Below are 22,100 nucleotides of genomic sequence, written 5' to 3'. Positions count from 1 at the left end.
CTGTTACGTATGAACACGTGAATAAAATTATTTAAAAAAATCGTTTAAATACGGTGAAAAAACATTCTTTTGAAATAATTTAAAGTACGTCTCTCTCATACTGATATTGATTTTTACCTTCAATTTGAAAGAAATCTAAAGTTGGAAAGAAATTTCTTTTGTGCACGTCTCTCCCTCTCTTAGAGTCATTTATGGCTTCCTTCGGTCCATCTCTTGAGTTTATGCACAAGTGAGATAGTAATGCACTTTAAATTTTAAAAAGAGGAAAGAAATATTCATTGCTTTCTCACTTAATAAGAATTTTAGTCGTACAAAAAATATATCTCCTTTAAACTCGCTTTAACCCTCCGAGGCATACCGGGGCTTCGTTTGATTCCAACTACCCCCCCCCCCCCCCCCCCCTCCACCTAACAGACAAGTGGCTTCAGCTGAATCCACTTGCTCCGAGTCCAGTATTTTTATGTTCTGCGCCTCAAAACGTTAACTACATAATGTAACTACATACATTAGGTGGTCTAAAGAAAATGTCTTACTAACAATCAAATGGACTATCCATAAACGATGTCATACTTTTTTTCGACATTTTCGACCCTCCTCACGCCTTTTTGTCACAAAATGCCACATTTCACCTCACCCACTCCCCTCTTCTTCTCACACACATATCATGCTATCTTCACACACATATTGATTTTTAAGGGGAGTCAGCACCCCCTATACCGTCAATGTTAACTTGCACAGTTTTATGTACTTTTTTCTGAAAATCTTTTTTCTGGAACTTGTGAAACTTTTTCTGCACCTTAAGTAGATTCTTTTCTCTATACTGAAGTAAAATTTTACAGAAAGGAAGCTTAGTCTTTTTTTTTTTTCAAATTCTAATGTGTAAGTTATTCTAATTTTTTCAAAAAATGCCATTTTGCAAGAAATCAGATCTATAAAAAAATATCTTTCCAATATGAGAAAAATTTACTTCAGCATATGTAATTAGATGTATGGAATAGGTAGTAAAAATTTAAAGTCTAACACAATTTAGACTCTGAGAAAAAGGAACATTTAGTTCAAAAAAAAATACCATTTCAAGATATTGCAATTTAAAAAGAAAAATCATACCTCATCAGAATGGGTTTAAATTTTTTTGAAGCTTATTTTAACACACTTCTCATATAAGCACGATCAAGAAGTTTGTATCATTAAAAAGGCAGTGAAATGGAGTTTCAAAAATTCGATTTTTTGGTTTTTATATATTTTGAAAGTATTTAGGGTATTGACTCCCCTCAAAGAAATGTTTGAAATCACACTTCTTGTCACCCCCTTCCTCCCCTTGTTACGAACTCACAATTCCCCCCCCCCCCCCCAAAGCGTGACATCACTTGTGGATGAAACCTAACAGGATCCTTCCCCCAATTCAGACCGGGAACAAAATGTCGGGCTAGCGAACTACGATTTCGACTGTCATAACCCGGAGGTTTTATGGCGCTATGACAGGGGCTCTGAGGATGTTCAGATAATTGGAGGATGGCTGCGGGAAATAGCTCTCCACCGAGCAACCGTTGGTGCCACGGAGTTGAGCAGCTATAAGTCTCTCCGGTGCTCGTAAAAGACTGCGGACCGACTTCTCTGATTGATTGATTGATCTTGTTTGTAAAGAGAAGTTTGATTTTTTTGGTTTTGGAAAACATTTTACAGAACAGTTTGGATCATGAGAAGGATAAAGTACATTTTTATTGTTATTCATAAAGAAATAAAACCTTTTTTGTATTCCCAGATATTTTTCTCTTTTCTAACTAGCTGCGCCGCCTGGTTTTGCACGGCCTACTAAATAAAAGGTGTGTCAACTGAAGCATGTGCAACAATCAGGCTCAAATAAAAGAAAAAAAAATAGTGTGAAATTTCTCGTCAGTGTAGAAAAGAGACATTTTACGACTAAAAAATTTAAATTTATACCTCTGTAGATTATTTTCAATTCCAAAAATTCAGTCATTGTTATTAAGAGGCATAAACATTTCGTTTCACTGATTTTCTGACGAAAAACCCCTATGTGAATTCCTAAGCATCAAAGGACTCCTGTGCCAAATTAGGCAAAGATCCAACGAAAACTGTGAATTTGTATAAGGGCTGTTTTTAAAGTAAGTACCGTTTAGAAATAAAAAAAAAGAACATGTACAGATAGAGCAAAGAAATTTATTGCACAAAAGTCCACCACCCTTACGCTATATTTGGACATTGCTCCCGTGAATTTCCAAGCTTTTGTCACAGCGTGGTGCAGGTTTTTGCATACCTATTCGTGGGAATCTGCTGACTGTGTAGTCTACCATGGGGTATCATGTTCTCTGAGCTCATCATTGATGTTGTGCTATCGATCACCGAGGAAAGCCAAAGATGCCAAAGCAAATGAAAGTTGCTGCGAGAGAGGTCGGGAGAGTCCGAAGAATGTTAAAAAACGTCCCAGCCAAAACACTGCAAGAGTCTTTGTGGTTGACTACACTGACGGTAACTTTCTACGAATAAGTGTGCAAAAACTTGTACCACGCTATGACAAATGCTTCGAAAATTATTACGTATGCATGGTTGTGTATGTGTAGGCTTGTGTGTGTGTGAGTAGACCTGCGTATGTACGTTGGCATGTGTGTAAAGGCGCGTGTGTGGATGTGTGTGAATGTGTATGAGCGTGCGCGTGTGTAGGACATGGACGCCACCGACCGGAGAAGCGACTACCGGGAGGAGTCGCGCCTGCAGAGGACGGTGGGGTTGAAAAAGGAACCAAACATCAAGGACGGTCAAGTGAGAACAATAAGCAATCGTGATTGCTCAAAAAAAAAAAAAAAAAAAAAAAAAAAACATCACGCGTGTAAATAAATAAATGAATATACAGGGTATTCAAAAGAATGGAGAGGTTTCAAACGTGTATATTTCTAAGAATAAAAATGGTGAAAACGATATTTATTTTACAAACTTAAATTATTCTAACGATATTCTATGTGCTCTCCTAATGATGACTGTGAACAATATCCAACTTGTACTCGACTACTGATACACACGTCGTTGCATGTACGCAGTCATATTTATTTCCAGCTGCATTACTGTTTACGTACATATAGTAGTACCAATAGGTATAAGGAAAAAAGTAACAACAAATAAATTCGTAGCTCAGACAGTGTACCGCATAATTTAATTAAAAAAAATGACTCGCCTAAATATTAGGGAGCTTTAAAATTATTTCACAGTACCAATGAACAGAGAAAAAACATACACACAACACTTTTTTAAATGGGGGGGGGTGGAGATTAGACAGTAATAATCCTTATTTAAAACCTCTGGAATATGGAAATAGAATGTAAAATTAAGCGACTTGGAAGTCGCCAAGTTAAAAATAAAGTCAAATCCATATAGATGGTAGTTGATAGGAGGGATGTTATAGAAGACAAAAGGATCACAAGAAAAGTGATTAAAGGTACTTTTAGAAATAATTTTCGCGACAGAGAGTGTGAGAAGGACCAAACAAGTTACACAAAACATTACTAATGGATAGAAGGGAAAATTGCAAATGAAGAACTGCAGCGGTTAAAGAAAAATGATGAATAAAGCAGAAAGTAAAAAGGTTCGAACTGAATGCATTGTACTGCGATGCGAAAAAGGTACTTTGAGATTGATTAATGAGTTAAAATATTGAAGATGAATGTATTTCAAAAGAAGAAAATGCGATTTTATCACAAGTGCACCAATGCAAGGTTCCAAAATGCTCACCGTTCAAAAAAACGGTCGTTCATTTTTTAGGTGAACGAACGGATCCGTCCATTTTCAGGATTCGTTCTTTTTGACCCGTTTGTTAATGGACGACACACCCCTACTTAAAACGCAGTTCCTCTGTTTATAAATTCATTTCTTTACTCGGAAAATAATTTTTATTACTTATTACTAATAATAAAGCTGAAAGTCTGTCTGGAGGATTTCTGGATCTGTGTGACGCGCATAGCGCCTAGACTGTTCGGCCGATTTTCATGAAATTTGGCATAAAGCTAGTTTGTAGCATGGGGGTGTGCCCCTCGAAGCGATTTTTCGAAAATTCGATGTGGTTCTTTTTCTATTCCAATTCTAAGAAAAAAACTATCATAAGATGGACGAGTAAATTACGAAATTATCATAACGTGGAACCGTAACATGGGCACAAGCCTATTGGCGAGATACGAAATTATCACAACGTGGAACCGTAACATGGGTACAAGCCAATTGGCGAGAAAATTCACTATACATTATTTGTAAATATACAGGGAAACCAAAAGACCTTGTAATTTTTCTATTACGGGCAAAGCCGTGCGGGTACCACTAGTGCAGAATATAATTCGCAGTCTGAGAGACATTTATCTTATTTGAACAAATTAATAGGGTTAACCTATTCATCTGTCCATTTACTTATTGTACAGATTCTTTTTTCTCCGAACTACGACTTTCAGACGAATTAGCATTTTCTTTTACCAAAAAAGTGATCTAATTTAAATTCACTTAATAAACCTTTATTATGTAAAGCAATATTTTTTTTCATCTTCTCAGCTTAAAAAACCTTAGCACACAGAAACTGTCTTCAATTATATTCAGAATTATTAGTGCATAAGGAAGAGCACGAACGATTATGTAAATGTTACTTTCGAAGAAAGAATTTTTTTCTTCCTTCTGTTATCAATATGATATAAAATTTTTCAAATAAATTTCAAAAGTCCCGTTGCATCGCATTCAGGGCGGGGGGGGGGGGGGGGGAGGGGACGTTTATAATTGATAGTTCCTTGAATATGTTAGTGTAGAGCTTTGTGTGTAAGAAAAACATTTTTCCCAGATTTTTATTGCCTTTTATTGCTGAAGTAAATGTTTGGAAAAAGGAAATTGTAAAGGAAATTTTATGTTTAGGGATTTTGATTAATAGGAAAATAATTCCAGTTTCAATTATGCCACAAAACGGTTGTGAATGCCATTTATATAACTTCTGCAGTAGTGGAGCAATTTGGACAGATTTTGTAATCAATACTCCATTTTCAGTGGAATTTTCAAAAAAAAAAAAAAAACAGTCGGATCCCCACTTACACGAGGGATGCGTTTCAAGACTCCTCACGTAAGTCGAAATTTCGCGTTGTGCAAAAGTATTGTGTTATATGTTTTTTTTTTATAAACATACACAGTCACTTTAGACCTTTCTAAACCTCCTTTTAAACTGTTTTAGACCATTGTTTAACTATACATTACCATTTATTACATAAAGAGCTGAACTTTTACCATACTTTTGAAAAAGCTGTATTATTCAACTTAAAATACTGTTACGATGCACAAAATCAATTATCAATGGGAGAGACACAAAAATGAAACAGTACAGTATGTGGTAATAACAAAGCACTGCACTGTAAGAGTACTATACAGTAGATACAATAAGTTACATTTATAACTTAAAAATTGAAGATGATTTATGCTGCGCAATCTGATCGCCATTCTAATATATTTTTAAATACAGTAGCTTCGCATTTACTTTTATAACATTTACATCTATGGTAACACCCCTCTTTTAGGGTGTCTATAACCTACAATACCAGAGCAGATTCCAATTTCATATTGCTTGCATTTTGCATAAACACTACTCTGTGAGCATCAAATTAAAACTAAGGTCTGAACTTATATGGATTGCCTTCTCTTGACTTTTAATTATATGTGTGAAATATTCACTCATACCTAATTGTTGTGATACCTTTGACCCACTAAAGCGTATCAAGAATAGGTATTTACTTTTTCTTAAATTGTCGCAAACTTTCGCTTGTTGTTTCCATCTTTAAACTTTAAATGAAACAGCGTGTCTAGGTGCCTCAATATTTCATCACCTTTCATATCTTTACTAATAATAAAGCAGAAAGTCTCTCTGTCCGGAGGATGTCTGTAGGATATCTGTAGGATGTCTTTGACGCGCATTGCGCCTAAACCGTTCGGCCGATTTTCATGAAATTTGGCACAAAGTTAGTATGTAGCATGGGGATGTGCACCTCGAAGCGATTTTTCGAAAATTCGATGTGGTTTTTTTTAATTCAAATTTTAAGAAAAAAAAAACTATCATAAATTACGAAATTATCATAACGTGGAATCGTACCATGGGCGCAAGCCAATGGGTGAGATACGAAATTATCATAACGTGGAACTGTAACGTCGGTACAAGCCAATTGTCGAGAAAATTCACCATACATTATTTGTAAATATATACAAGCGAACCAAAAGACCTTTAATTTTTCTATTACGGGCGAAGCCGTGCGGGTGCCACTAGTTTAGAATAAATAAATAAAAATAAGGATTTGTGATCTACACAATAATAAAGCTTGAGCAATCACTGGTGCTGAAAGGATGAAAGTATATTGACGAAGTCAATGTTTAGTAGTTAATAACAAAGCCGAAACTTAGCATCACGATTCCTTTCCAAAAATGTTCATGTTGAGAGCGAGAAATTAATTCACTTTTGTTCTAAACCTCGTTGCTCCTGAAAAACTCGTTATAGCCATTTCGTGTAAATCGGATAGCGTTGTAGCGGGAGTCGACTGTAATAATAATAATAATTTGTTGCCAGCGTTTGTTTTCAACTGATTTCCACTGAACAAATTTGTAATCACAATATTCCATCACAATAACGTAAAACAATTACAAGATACACACTTATGAAACTTAGGATTTTATAAGTATACTAGCAAAAATACCCGGCGTTGCATGGGTCAGTAATAATTATGAGAAACAATCGTTACTTGCACTTGTTTTCTGCTTTAAGTGAAAGAATTTAAAACACACCTTTTGGACATGATTACAAATCCAGCTTCTTCCTTACCCATAAAAGTAAAATAGCAAAAGGTATAAAGAGAAAAATAGTATTCATTTTGAAACGAAAGCACGAAATTTAAGCATATACAAAATTGAAGAGTGGGGTCGTTTCCAAAATTATAAAAGTATTTTTTTCTGAAAGAGCATGCTCTAAAACATAGGCTCTGACCATTTTTTTTAAATTGTTTAAGTTTAATATTTAAAAAAAAATACTTAAATCGGTGCGCTTTCATGGTTTACGCTCCTGCCGATGATATCACAAATGATGAAATGCCATTCAGTGTTGCCATTCACAGAGCAAAATATTTAATTCGCATCTTTACTCACGTGTATGGGCAACGATATGGTTGATAGCAAGCGTAGAGCGCAATTTTAATTCGCTTATTGATTATCATAACGTGGAAACGCGGTAGAAAGATGCGCCAAAGAGCATCATTTGTGACGTCATCAAGACCACGCCGTGTTTGAAAGATCAGACATTTTAAAAAATTAATTAAAAAATAACTGTTGGGAAAATGAAAGTATTTTCTGGGTCCATGTTATTATTTTTCTTTTGCTTATCCTATCAATTTCAGTGACAAAAAGTAGTACTTTTGACTGAAGGAAACAACCCAATTTTCGAAATATGGAATTAAATTTCACATGTTTCAGAAGATTTATCAGTTAATACTTATTTTTTTTTTAATCTTGGAGTCGTACCTTCTCTGTATGTCTATTGAAGTAAGAACTGTTTTAAAAAAAAATGTATCCGTAATCCCTTTATACTTGCTTTAGTTACTTTGGGAAATTTCAATTTTTGTGGGTTCTTTGTGTGATTTTAAATCTTACCGAATTTGCAGGAATCGTTTTGAGATACGTTGGATAATGCTACCCCTCATTACTTTGTAAAACGGTACATGTTACTAATTTTCGTTAAAGAAATATTGTCACCAGATGCTGAGATACTTTTGGTCACCATAAAATGTCGCTAAACAGTTTCATCCGAAATGTTTCCAAACTAAGTAGTAAAATTTGGGATTGTTTGAATTTAAATGAAAAATAATCAGCCAAATCCATTTGCCAATCTTGTGGAAAAACTCTTCTTTAAGATTTAACTTGAGAAAAGCCTCGAACAGTCAGGCGAAACGCAAAAATATTCAACAATACAACAATTCAAGCTATCAACTGGGAGTTGAGATGATACACTAAATAATGAATTTGGTTGATGAAAGCCTTCGAACATGGAACAAAAAAGCTCATAACTCGTTTTTTATACAACTTAGAATTTTCTAACAGATGCCATCTTCAGCAGAAAAATTAGCGCTTTCGATGGATACATAATTTTGATATGTACACGTATTTTTTCACCCCCATATTGGGTCTTTTATGCGATAATTGGGACTAAAATTGGAATAAAAAAGGAACTATCAATCGGATTGTTTTCGAACTGATCTACAAACCTCCCCAGTACCAAAAAGAACAAACGGTGAAAGTTTCAGCCAAATCTGCCGGGTAGTTTCTGAGATCTTAGGAAACAAATTTACCAAAGTCCTTTTTTATATATATAGAAGACTAGCAGCTTGGTCCTCTGACTGGTACGTTGGGGTACGGCTAACCTGGCAACGCACGCAACGCTCTAAGAAAAGAGGGTGTGATCCAACTCGTCGCAGCATTCAAAATGCTACCAAGTTAGCTTTGTCTCAATCAAGAAAGCAGAACAAAAAATCACGAAATGAATTTCAGCAAGAGTACCTGAAGTCAGGTTGATGTTCTTGAACTAATATGCCTTAAAGGAAGTAGGGGTGGGGGGATGGGAATACAATCATTGAACACATTTCTGTTTTAGTAAAGGGTGTTTTTTCAGAGGTATAGAACTTTAAGTTGGTAACACTGTTTGATATGTGCGCCATTTTGATAGCTGTCACTTGTTTTGTGTTCGGTTCGGTTTGCCATTTCATCATGAATAGACAACAGGATGGTGCAACATGCCACACAGTGCGCGTCACAATTTATTTATTGAAAGAGATGTTCGGTGAACGAATAATTTCGCGTAATGGACCCGTGAATTGGCCTGCAAGATCATGCGATTTAACACCGCTGGACTACTTTTTGTGGGGCTATGTGGAGTCTCTGGTCTGCACCGATAAGCCACAGACGATTGACGCCTTGGATGAGAACATTCGCCACTTTATTACTGACATGCGGCCTCTATTGCTGCAAAAAGTGAGAAAATTGGACTTTCTCCGAGCCAGCCGAGGTGGCCATATGCCAGAAATCATATTTAAATAAAAATGGGAAAGAATCATCTTTCGAATAAAGCAACATTCATGGCAATTAACATTTAACTGCGTTTTATTTGAACCTAAAAATCTCTACCTCCAAGAAAAAAAAAAAAAAAACTCCCTTTATATACAGAAACTTTCATTAAGGCACAAATGGTTCTAGCGATGACAGCCTTTTATTTTTCCTCCTGGTTGTATTTCATCGATTGGTTTCAATCCTCGGTATGGGAAATATTGTTCCTGTTGCTCTCGCCCCACGCAGCAACGCGCAAATCCATGCTAAAAGGGAGGGAGTTGACAAAAGCATGTTAGGTTACTGTTCCTTAGAACTGTTGCAACAAAATGAATACAACCGATGATAGCCATGTCTTTTTCTGTTCATTTGACACGCCTTCCCCCCCCCCCGCCAAAGAAATTCCACATGCGCCTTTGAAACTAGTAGGTAGGTAATATATAATTGTATATGAATAAAGAAACGAACAGTGTGGATTAGTTACATCAGTCAACATCGAGTATTAAATTCAATAACATGGACATTAAAAATAACTTAAATTTAGAGAGGAATTAAAATTTTCAAAACCATAGTGTGTTTAATCTTTACTAATAATAAAGCTGAAAGTCTCTCTGTCCGGAGGATGTCTGGATGTCTGTGACGCACATAGCGCCTAGACCGTTCGGCCGATTTTCAGGAAATTTGGCACAAAGTTAGTTTGTAGCATGGGGGTGGGCACCTCGAAGCGATTTTTCGAAAATTCCATTTTGTTCTTTTTTTATTCCAATTTTAAGCCCATTTTTCACAGAAATTTAATAAAATGAGAAAGAATTTGTTCTGAAAATTATCTTTCTTTTCTTTACTTCTTTATCTTTCTTCTTTTATTTTCTTCTTTACTAATAATAAAGCTGAAAGTCTCTCTGACTGGAGGATGTCTGGATGTCTGTGACGCGCATAGCGCCTAGACCGTTAGGCCGATTTTCATGAAATTTGGCACGAAGTTAGTTTGTAGCATGAAGGTGTGCACATCGAAGCGATTTTTCGAAAATTCGATTTTGTTCTCTTTCTATTCCAATTTTAAGCCCATTTTTCACAGAAATTTAATAAAATGGGAAAGAATCTTTATTTTTATCTTCTTTATCTTTACTAATAATAAAGCTAAAAGTCTCTCTGTCCGGAGGATGTCTGGATGTCTGGATGTCTGTAGGATGTCTGTGACGCGTATAGCGCCTAGACCGTTCGGCAGATTTTCATGAAATTTGGCACAAAGTTAGTTTGTAGCATGGGGGTGTGCACCTCGAAGCGATTTTTCGAAAATTCGATGTGGTTCTTTTTTTATTCCAATTTTAAGAAAAAAACTATCATAAATTACGAAACTATCATAACGTGGAACCGTAACATGGGCACAAGCCAATTGGCGAGATACGAAATTATCATAACGTGGAACTGTAACGTCGGTACAAGCCAATTGGCGAGAAAATTCACCATACATTATTTGTAAATATACAGGCGAAACAAAAGACCTTTAATTTTTCTATTACGGGCGAAGCCGTACGCGTGCCACTAGTTACTAATAATAAAGCTGAAAGTCTCTCTGTCTGGACGTCTGGAGGATGTCTGGATCTCTGTGACGCGCATAGCGCCTAGACCGTTCGGCCTATTTTTATGAAATTTGGCACAGAATTAGTTTGTAGCATGAGGGTGTGCACCTCGAAGCGATTTTTCAAAAATTCGATTTTGTTCTTTTTCTATTCCAATTTTAAGAACATTTTTCCGAGCAAAATTATAAGATGGACGAGTAAATTACCAAGTTATCATGACGTGAAACCGTAACAGGGGCAAGCCAATTGGCGAGAAATTCACCCTACATTATTTGTAAAAATACAGGCGAACCTAAAGACCTTTAAATTTTCTACTACGGGCAAAGCCGTGCGGGTACCACTAGTACATTTTATAAAATTAAAATCAAGTTAATGGTATTTTTTGATAAATCCGTAACTGAAATTTTCCTGAAATGTCCTTTCACGAATATACAGATCAATAGCCAGTTTTTTTTTTTTTTTTTTTTTACTTTCAGCGCTCTGTTCGCTTTCCATTTCTCTTTTAAATCAATGGACTGTGTCCGTGGATATCCGATCCATTGAATCTTTTCCAACAATTTTGAATCTCCGTGTTTCTCAGGCGGCAGATGTTCGCCTTTGCACTTTAGATAGGCGACAATCGGACGACATTCGAATCCCACTGCCTACCAGGTTGTTCTAGCAGAGTTTTCTCTTACTTTATTTTTTTTTTTTTTTACTCGAATGAATTTAGAGTTTTAAGCATTGGAGCAAACATGTCTACCTATGAGATGCTGAGTGAAGAAAACGTTTAGTATTTTTCATTCAAACATTTAAATAAGGAATCTTTTAAAATGGAAACTGTTATGAATGACAATAACTGGAAAAAAGAAACCAGATTACAAATGAAGCTTCAATGGAAAAAAAGTTTTTAATATGAATGAACCTTCACTATTTTCAAAAAATACCATAAGTATGATTTTCAATACGGCACGGGCAAATGCCATTATAATAGGAAAAAAAAGGAGTCCACAAAAATAATTATTGAAAATGTAAATTACGATTTAGATCTAGAAAATAAAAAATAATAAAATAAAAATAAACAGTTCTCACAACAGATGAAATCATATAGATCTAGACCACGAGCGTGCACAGAAATTTTGGGTCACAAATGACTTTTGTAAGCCTCCCTCCATATATTTCACCCTCATTTTAAAAATCTCGGGCCTCCTTCAGACTTGTGCCCGGATCAACAGGTGTTCCTCCCCCCCCCCCTGTGCACGCCCCTGATCTAGAGAGAATATTGGCAGGATAATAATTTCTGTCACTTCAGATTGCGTCATAAGTTACTTATAACAAGACTTGCTGATCTTTGAAGAACTGTTTTGCGCTGAGTCTGGCTTTGAACAAATTCATGTCGGGGAGAACCGGGAGAAATGGGACAGGTGTATTCATATGCTGAAATAAAATGTCAAAAGGTATTTCTATAACTTGCCCAGCAGAGGAAGCAGCTTTAAACTCTTGCTGCGACATATCCTAAAACAAGCTAGAAATAATTTTTCACTTTTCATTTCGGTATATAAATGCAACTGTGTCATTCCCCCGCCGCACAGTGAGACGAAAACGCCAAAAAGCGCTTATAAATGGGTTTTTTTCCTATACTAAACCAATTGAGGATTAATAAATTTGCACAGGCCTACCTCTTAGACAATCAGAACTGGAATTTCAGAGCCCTTCGTTCACTACAAAGCTTTTTGTATTGAGGGGGGTATTTGGGAACCTTTAAAAAGTTGAAGAACCATGATTGCGGGAATTTACAAAAATTGCTTTTAAGCAGTCTATATTTTTTTTTCTATTAAAGGCGGGCATATTTAATTTCTCTCGTGTCCAACAACAGTAATAGGACGAAAAAAATTAGTAATCGAATTCTCAAATGAAAAATCGGTTTTGATCAGTTCCAAAAACTTCGGAATTCTAGGTTATTTTTTTTTTCAAAACTCTCTACAAAATAATGTCCTCTTAGAATTTGACATTAATTATTCATAAATGGTCTGTAGAAAGACCCTGAAAAAGAATTAGCTGCGTAAACCTGCGAACTTTGGACCCTGAGCCCAAGCAAATCGAGAAAAATCCATTATAACATGCCTGTGTAAACAAAATAGCGAGAAAGGATTAAAAACACTTTTACGCGCTTTTTGGCGTTTTCGCCCCACTTTGCGCCGTTCCATCCCTTCCGGTTCTCCCCTATACTGAAGATGCGCTACAACTTTGAAATAAAAGTTCGTTATACCACTCCAACTACTCTTATCAGATCCTGAAATCCGCAACTTTTTGCAAATAAAGGACTCTCTTATAATTATAAAACTCGTAACTTTATTTTCTCTCATTTATAAATCGATGTGCATGCCTTATACAATTTATTTTTCAATTCATAGCGTCACAACGCTGTTTTTCTCATGATTAAAAGACCAATTTTGTTGGCAAATTTCATGAGGCACAACGTTATCTCGCGTTCAAAAACCCATTTTGAAAATTTTACGCGTCCTAAAGTCGTTACCTCACAATTTAAAATCGATAAATATTTGAACGGAATTCATACTTCATTTTGTGCATTTCATATTGCTTTTTCTTGTTTTTTGCTTCTCACATTAAAATATCTGTTTAGTTTTACAATTTTGAAACATCACAATGCTGTCTTCTCGCATTAAAAAATCTATTTGACTTTATGATTTTTGAACGTCACAAAACTGTTTTCATACATTCAAAAATCTATTTTATTCTTCACGTCTTGCACGTCACAACAAAGTTTTCTCATATCAACAAAACTATTTTATTTTACCGTTTTTCAAGTCACAACGCCGTTTTCATGAATTGAAATCTGTGTTTTTTTTTTTCGGAATTTTTGGGCATCACAAATCTGTTTTCTCATATTTAAAACTCTTTTTTATATTAGTTTTAAAGCTTTTGTACGTCACACAACCAAACTTTCTGACCTAAAAAAATCAATTTCACTTTGAAAATGTTTTGCGTGTCAACGCTATTTTCTTTTCTAAATTTTGGTTGTCAAAATGCTGTTTAACCTTATTCAAAATACAGTCGGACCTCCATATACCGAAGTAGCAAATTGTCGGAAAAAAATTCGATATATAGAAATTTCGATACATAGAAACAATCTTATTTTATCGTACTAATCTCCTAAAACATTAAAATTAAAGTTAATTTTCGTGTTATGAATTCCAATTTTCTAATTTATACGAGCATCGGATTAAATGAAAGTTGATAATTAAAAAATTAACGAAAATTACATTTTTGCGCTGTCATACATCTTCATTCTTCGGCAATTAACTTGATTCGCAACATTAAGGTTGTTTCGTTTTGACCGAGTAATCGAGAGAAAAGTAAAAAATCAATCTACTTAACTTGAATGATTTTTACTGAAGCTAAAAAGACTAGGAATGATAATCAACAGACAAAAGGGATAACTTGAAACTGGTTTTAGTGTTACTTGATACAACTATGATTTGAAATAAACTTGAGGGAATTTAAGAACTCAAGAACGAAACAATGACCTATTTACACAGCCCTCAACCCCAGATTCCTTATGAGTTTCGCAGCAATCTTAGTGAACATAATTTTCTCTCCTAATTTTCATTTTTCAGGAGACAACCAGCCTGAAGTTGAATCAAGATCTACGAATGTCTCGAAAAAAATTTCGATATATAGAGATTTTTTTGATGCATAGAAACAATTTTTCTATGTAATGAACATAGAAATTTGCTGGGATTTCTATATATAGAAAATTTCAATATGTGGAAGTTTGATATATGGAAGTTCGACTGTACAATATTCAAAAAAATATCGCTACAATCTCCTTAAATAAAAAAATTCGATTCAATTTTAATGACCTGAACCCATCATACTTTTACCTGTTTACTTTCACTACCCTCTCAATCATGCAACGTATCCGAAACGTCCAGTCTATCATGCATTTCTTTCCCGTCGTAATTAATTGTGCTCTAAAAGAGTTGAAGATAAACAAGAGGAGTGCAATCTTTTAAATTTCCTGCAACCACACCTGCAATGTATCAGACTGGTAACATGATAACAGTGACCAAAAGCTTCTCGAGAATAATTTCCCCCCAAAAATAGCTGTTGCTCATTAATAATACCGAAACCTGAGCCAGTTGTTTAAATTTATGGTACGCAGAAGAGGAGGTCCAATTTTAATTTCAGCTAATTTTAAATTCAGTTTATTCTGCAGAAGCAGCTTCGTCTTCTGTTCGTTTACGTAAGAGGAAGAAAACACAAACATTTGTATCATCTAATTAGCATTTTTATTAAACACGGGAAGGAATTTTGCTGTTTACCACGCTAACTGCCACGTCAGTCACCGATGACTGATGACACTGAACTTTCCGTTTAGACCGCGTCAGTCATTGGTGACTGACATTAAACTTTTCGATCAAGCCGCGTAGAACATTGATGACAAACAGTAAAAGATGCGAAACTAAAAAATCAGTTATTTCGTATCATTAATGTACTCAAATATGAGATATTAAAGATTTTAATAAATTGCGTTGAAATTTCCCAAAAAAAAATATAGATTTAAAAAAGAAAATTAATTTGAATTTTGAAATTTCAAATTAAAATTATATTTTTCGCAATCACGAGTTGCGACAGGACCCTACTCATTGGAGTTATTCTTTCTAGAATCGGCTCCTGTCCCCCCAAGCCAGCCCCTCCTCTTGGGTGGTTACGTGTGTATAGTTGTGTATGTGTAGGCTTGTGTGTGTGCGTTGACCTGTGTGTATGCACGTTGGCGTGTGTGTATGTGTGTAAAGACCCGTGTGTGTGTGTGTATGAGTATGTATGTGTATGAGCGCGTGCGTGTGTAGGACATGGACGCCACCGACTGGGAGAAGCGGATTCCGGTGGACAGCGCTCAGGACCAGAGAAGCCGCGCCTGCAGAGGATAATGGGGTTGAAAACGGAAACAAACATCAAGGACGGTCAATTGAAAACAATTAGCAATCGTGATTGCACAACAAAAAAAAAAAAAAATCGATTGTCTTAATAGCTTTGTACGGCGTCCATGGATTGATTGAAAGTTCCTCATAAATGTTCAGACAGCTAAAATGCAAATAATTATTATTTGCAGAAATGTGAAGAATGTGCAGAAATGTTTGGTAAGCATCCCAGCGGATATTTCGTTAAACAAAATCCACAAAAATATGTTGTTTTTTCTAATTCTTTAAGTTTATAATAAACACGGAAGACATTTCGTTACATGTTGCATCTATGTTTTGTGCATCACAACGCTGTTTTTCCTCAGTCAAAAAATATTTAAAAAATACATCTACATTGTCTCTAAATAAAAATTTTCTAATAAATCTTAATGACTTAAATTCATAATACCTTTACCTGTTTACTTTCATTACTCCTTTACTTGTAATGATGAAATTCATAATTTCTTTAGGGTCACAAAAAGAAAAAATATACGAAAAGAATTGACGAAATATGTTGATAAATAGATACAGTAAAGTTGACCACCCTTGTAAGTTTTCCACCTGTCTATGTTGACCGCTTTTCTCAGGACAGGAATTAGTCTTATCTCACATAATGAAGGAAAACCTCCGTAACTTGACCACCTCTCTATCTTGACCACTAATGTACGCCAAATTGGGTTTGGAGTATTGTAAAAAACCCTTTGTAAGTTGACCACTTGGTTTATTTTTTAAAACTTTCTTCAGCAAATTATTTTGTTTTATTATTTATTTATTTATTATTATTATTATTTCTTTTCTTTTTTTGGATAGCTTTCCAAAAATGTTTTTAATGTTTTGATGATAGACTAGCATTTTACTAACTAAACAGCAGCATAAAGCTTATGCTGCTCATTATTCTCCGAACTTCTTTTTCATTCGTTGTTCTATTTGAGATAGCTTTTTGTACTCTGTTCAATGAAAATAGGTGTCAGTAGAAAAGTTCAAAGTCTTTTCTTTCAGTTGCAATATGTTGTGGCACAACAGGAATTGTGCTAAAAAAAAAGCAGGCCCGGATCTATACATTTTAGGTCCCCCTGCAACAAAATATGTAGGGCCCCTCCCTAGTGGCCAGCAGTGTCTATTTGTAAAGTGAATAAGCAAGTTTTTTTTCTATTTTTTTCTTCAATTTCTAGGGCCGTTAGCCCCTTTAAGGACGCGGGCCCTCGCACTGCGGGTACGCAGATCTGGGCCTGCTAATGAGTAAAGTTACATGTTTCTGGTGCAAGGGATTAAGAGATAGGACATTTTAATTTTACCTTTATGAACTGGGAGAGTCGCGCTAATTGCTCTTTGTGCTATAAGTTGTACAAAAAAGGCTTGAAAAAGAAAGTTAGTTGAACGTGAGATTAAAAAAAAGTATAAAATATTATATTAAAATTAATTGAAAATGGAGAAAGCCAGAGAAAATTAGCCGGCACATATGGAATTTCTAAAACTAGTGTCTAATATAGTTAAAAACAAGGAAAAAATAACAAAATTATTTTATTAGTATTTTTAATTATTGTTTCACTTTCAATAATGTTAAACAATGAAAGTGAGTTGAACAGAAAGAATATGGGGGAATTACTCAAAAAATGAATACATGGTGCAAGAAATGACAAAAAAAAATCATTACCCGCCCTTTATAAGTTGACCACCTGTCTAAATTGACCACCAAAGTACTGCACCGCGAGTGGTCAACTTACACAGGTTTCACTGTAGTAAGTTTCTTAGAGATGTACATGTTGTTTCCCCTGCGCTGGAACTACGCCAGCAAAGAAACATCATTTACAGAGTTCATTCACAAGCTAAGTTTTCATGCGGCTTAGCGTCAGGTATAAAAATGAACTGCAAGAGAGAGGTGATGTAATAAGATTGTGATTCAACTTCGCTGGTGCTTAATTTTGTAGCAGACTACTTCGTAGTTTGATTTCGGTATCCCTGATTTCATTATAGGTAATGTTACTTGGCGTTCCTGTCAGTTTTGGAATTGTTCTCTTTTGGAGTTTCTCTATTTTTGCGGAGCAACTCCGCAAAATGGTAACCCTGTCGATGTATTTGTCATAAAAGAAATGATAAACAGTTTTGTGTTAAATTTAAGCAAATTTTGATTTATTTGAGCAGTGTTGCCAGATGGTCAAATCCAGATCTCCCCAATTCCCTTCCAACTTTTCCACAAAAAGCTATGTTTTCTATTGAAATTCCCCAAATTCAAAAATTATTTTTCCACTCATATTTTCATAAAATGAATCGACTTCCTCTGATATTTGTGTCTCTTGAATTTTTTTCCCCCAAATGCCAAATTTTCTTATAAAATTCCCCAACTTTTTTTTCTTCCCATTTTCGATTTTTTTTTCTTTATCTTTTTTTATCTTTACTAATAATAAAGCTGAAAGTCTCTCTGTCTGGATATCTGCATCTCTGCCTGTCTAGATGTCTGTGGCGCGCATAGCGCCTAGAACCGTTTGGCCAATTTCCATAAAATTTGGCAAAGTTAGTTTTATAGCTTGTGGGTGTGCCCCTCCAAGCGATTTTTCGAAAATTCGATTTTGTTCTTTTTCTATTCCAATTTTAAGAACATTTTCCCGAGCAAAATTATCATAAGATGGACGACTAAATTACCAAGTTATCATAATATGAAATCGTAACGATGGCAAGCGAATTTTCGAGAAATTCATCATGCATTGTTTGTAAATATACGGGGGAACCAAAATACCTTTTAATTTTCTACTATGGGCAAAGCCGTGCGGGTGCCACTAGTCACATAATACAAGCGCTTGATCGAGAGATAAGAAATAGCCAAATATTTTTTTCCTACTCGTATTTACTACTCTGCTTCTGTATGTACATTTAAACTATGAGTTTTGTATACATTTATCAAAGAACATTCTTCATCAGACTTATTTTTGCCTGTTTCACGTATCAACTAGTTACTCACGCAGAACTATTAATGCGAAATTCCGTTGCATAATATTCCACATAATGCGAAATGCGGATTCCATAAAGTTGAGCAAAGCTAAACCAACGCTGTTTGATACAAAGAATGTAACAACCAGATGTCAAGACGTGAATTGAAATACAATTTTTTTTTTCTTCCCCCGAGGTTTTTTTCCCCCAGGTTTTCCCCAAGAGAAAAATTTTCCCCCAAAGAATTCCCCTCAAAATCCATTTCCCCAAAATTTCCCCAGAGAGCACCAGATTTCCCCAAAATGGGAAAAATTCCCCCAATCTAGCAACACTGTATTTGATAGTCTACATTTATTGAAGTTTGAATAGTTGTGACGTTCATGTAGTTACTTGTTAAAGTTTTAACGACGCCATCTGTTATTATTATTATCATTATTATTTCTATAACAAAAATAATAGTTTAATATTCGTATTCTTAATAACATTATTATCGCTACATTACACATTAATAATAATAATATATTATTATTATTATTACTATTAACAACAGTGACAGCATTGTAAGATTTCAACAAAGAAATATGTTTTTTACTCCTCCAGCGCCGGACGCAGTGCATTGGGTTTAAATAAGTGTTCTGTAATAAATATGTACTTTAACGATACACATTAAAGCTCAGATTCTAAAAAACTTCCACACTTTATTTCAACGGCACAAGCTACCCTCACGTCACGTTCTCTGGGCCTCATGCTCAAAATATGACACTTTGGATTATTTTTTTTGTGTGTGTGTGTGTAATCACGATTGCTTATTGCTTTCATTTGCGCGTCCTTGATGTCCGGTTCCTTTTTCAGAATGGACCAGGTGCCTCTGCAGCACCGCCGTCCACCGGAGGACGGAGCTGCTCCTCTAGTCCTAGCCTCCACTAGCAACACTGTCCACCGGAATCCCCTCCTCCTAGGCGGTGGCGTCCATGTCCTGGATACACAAACTCCTACATACACAAACGTCTACACACAAACAAGTCCTTACACACTTACACGTAACCGCCCAGGAGGAGGGGCAGGCTTGGGAGGACATGAGCCGTTTCTATGAACAATAGCCTCCAATGAGTAGGGTCCTGTCGCAACTCGTGATTGCGAAAAACATAATTCGAATTCAAAGTGTCAGAATTCAAATTAGATACATATACACACATATATACATATATTTATATCTTTTTTCTTTTTTTAATTTTCCTTTATTTATTTCTTTGGATATTCTGTAATACCACATCTATTGTACCAGAGATTTTTGTAAAGTTTCTTACTCGTATGTCCAAGAGTCTTTGACATTCACTGTAGTTTGTCCATTTGCCAGCAGACCACAAACCATCCTCGCCGCAAAAACGAAAAGCCACTGAATCTAAAGAGAACAGAAAAATAATATTTTTCAAAATTTATTCCCGAAAAACAATTGCTATTATTTAAAGTTTCCTAGATTATCTAAACCTATTTTAAAACTTCAAAAACTCCCTGTGTACCACAAAGTATATCATAAGGTATGATTAAAGTGAAAAAACCAACGTAAATAAAGCACAAATTCTGACAAATACAGCATATATCTATTTTAAGGCTATAACCAGAAAGTCGCAAAAGAACTAACGTCAACCACGTGTATTTACACCAAAGAACAATTTGGTATAAACACCGCTGTTTATACCAAAGGTTCTTTGGTATAAATACCGGTGTCCACGTGGTTCACGTTAGTTCTCTCGCGACTTTCTGATTGTGTTGGTGAGCTTTTCGCACTGATGAAGAGGCTCCATTGTAGCCGTGAAACAAAGCACAATGCTGTATTTTGCCATTGTAGCTATATGCTGTATTAGCAAAATGCCCGGCGTTGCCTGGGTCAATAATAATTATGAGAAACATTTGCCACTTTCATTCGTTATCTGTTTTTAATTGAAAGAACTCAAAACAACCCGCTTTGATGTGATTAAAAATCGAGCTTCTTCCTTACCCATAAAAGTAAAATAGCGATAAAAATAAAATAATGAAAGAACAAGATAGTATTCATTTAGAAACGAAAGCGCGACATTTAAGGGCGAACCAATTTGAAGAACTTCCAAAATATGAAATTAAACTTCACTTGTTTAAAAAAATTTATCAGTTGATTTTTTTTTCTTTTTGAACATAGAGTCTCAAACTATCTCTGTATAACTATGGAAGTAAAAATATTTAAAAAAATGTAACCGCACATAATCCTCCTATACTTGCTTTTGTTATTTTGGGAAATTTCAATCATTATGGGTTCTTGTTGCGATTTTAAGTGTTACCAAATTTGTGGTATAATCGTTTTAGGATACCATGGATAATGCTCCCGCTCCCCACTTTGTAAAACTGTCTGTTACTAATTTTCGTCAAAGAGATATTATCGCCAAATACTGGGATACTTTTGGTGACCATAAAATGATGCTAAACATTTTCATACGAAATGTTTCCAAAATAAGTAGCAAAATTTGGCTATTGCTTGAAATTGTGCACTAAGACAAAATAGTTGAAGCTTTTGTGCTGTTTATGAATTTGCCTCATTTTGTTGGTGGATTCGCTTATATTTAAACAGAAATTTTAAAGATTCTTTTAATGGTGATAGTTTGGTTACATAGAGAAAAGCAAGAAACAGTATTACGTAGTGTTTAGCTTCAAAAACAGCGACACTTAAAAAAATTGCTAAATGCCTCAGCTACTGAAATCTTTGCGGAAAAAACTTCGGCAAAATTCCTGCTGGTCGATTGGGTAATGAGTTTAGTGTCCAATCAGCACAAAGAAATAATAATAAAAAAAAAACATTAATTGCATCAAAGTTACATTAAAATGGAAAATAATCAGCCAAATCCGTTTATTATTTGCCAATCTTGTGTAAAAACGTTACCTTAAGATTTGACTTGAGAAAAGCTTTGAACTATAGACTAATAATAATAGATTAATAATAAGAGATAATAATTATTAGTCTATGCCTTGAACAGTCAGACGAAAAGAAAAAATATTCAACAATTCTAGCTGTCGGCAGAGTTGAGATGATACACTAAAATACTGAACTGAGTTGATGAAAGCCTTCGAACATGGAACTAAAAAGCTTATAACTCATTTTTTATTTTACTTGAAAATTACGAACAGGTGTCAGCTTCAGCATAAAAATCAGAGCTTGCCATGTACATATAATGTTAATATGTGCAAGTATTTTTTACCCCTATATTAGAGAACTTATACAAAACCCCACCCCCTATGGAATTTTTTTGCCCCCCATAACGGGACGAAAACTACCCTATGTGTTATTCTGATGTATAAGCTATATTATTTTAAGTTTTTATTAAAATTCATTCAGTAGTTTTTGAGTGAAAGAATTACAAACATCCTCACAAACTTTCGCATACATAATAATTTAATGTATATAACGTATATATCGCATACATAATAATTTAACGTAAAACGTATTAAGACATTCTTCGGATTTTGTGTTTTATTTAAGTTTGTTTTTCACTTTAATCAC

At 35.0% G+C, this 22,100-nt stretch overlaps 1 protein-coding gene across 1 annotated transcript in view; it reads right to left on the bottom strand.

The window, feature by feature from the left end:
* Positions 1 to 22,100, bottom strand: part of LOC129219845 (corticotropin-releasing factor receptor 1-like) — a 167,627-nt gene that overhangs the window by 131,809 nt on the left and 13,718 nt on the right. Inside the window, exon 2 of the mRNA XM_054854154.1 lies at positions 19,879 to 19,973. Within this exon, the coding sequence (XP_054710129.1) occupies positions 19,879 to 19,973 (95 nt within the window). The remainder of the gene's footprint in view (positions 1 to 19,878; positions 19,974 to 22,100) is intronic.

This window comes from Uloborus diversus, chromosome 4, assembly GCF_026930045.1.
Source record: "Uloborus diversus isolate 005 chromosome 4, Udiv.v.3.1, whole genome shotgun sequence".
Taxonomy (NCBI): domain Eukaryota; kingdom Metazoa; phylum Arthropoda; class Arachnida; order Araneae; family Uloboridae; genus Uloborus; species Uloborus diversus.
This window is presented reverse-complemented; position numbering and strand designations above follow the sequence as displayed.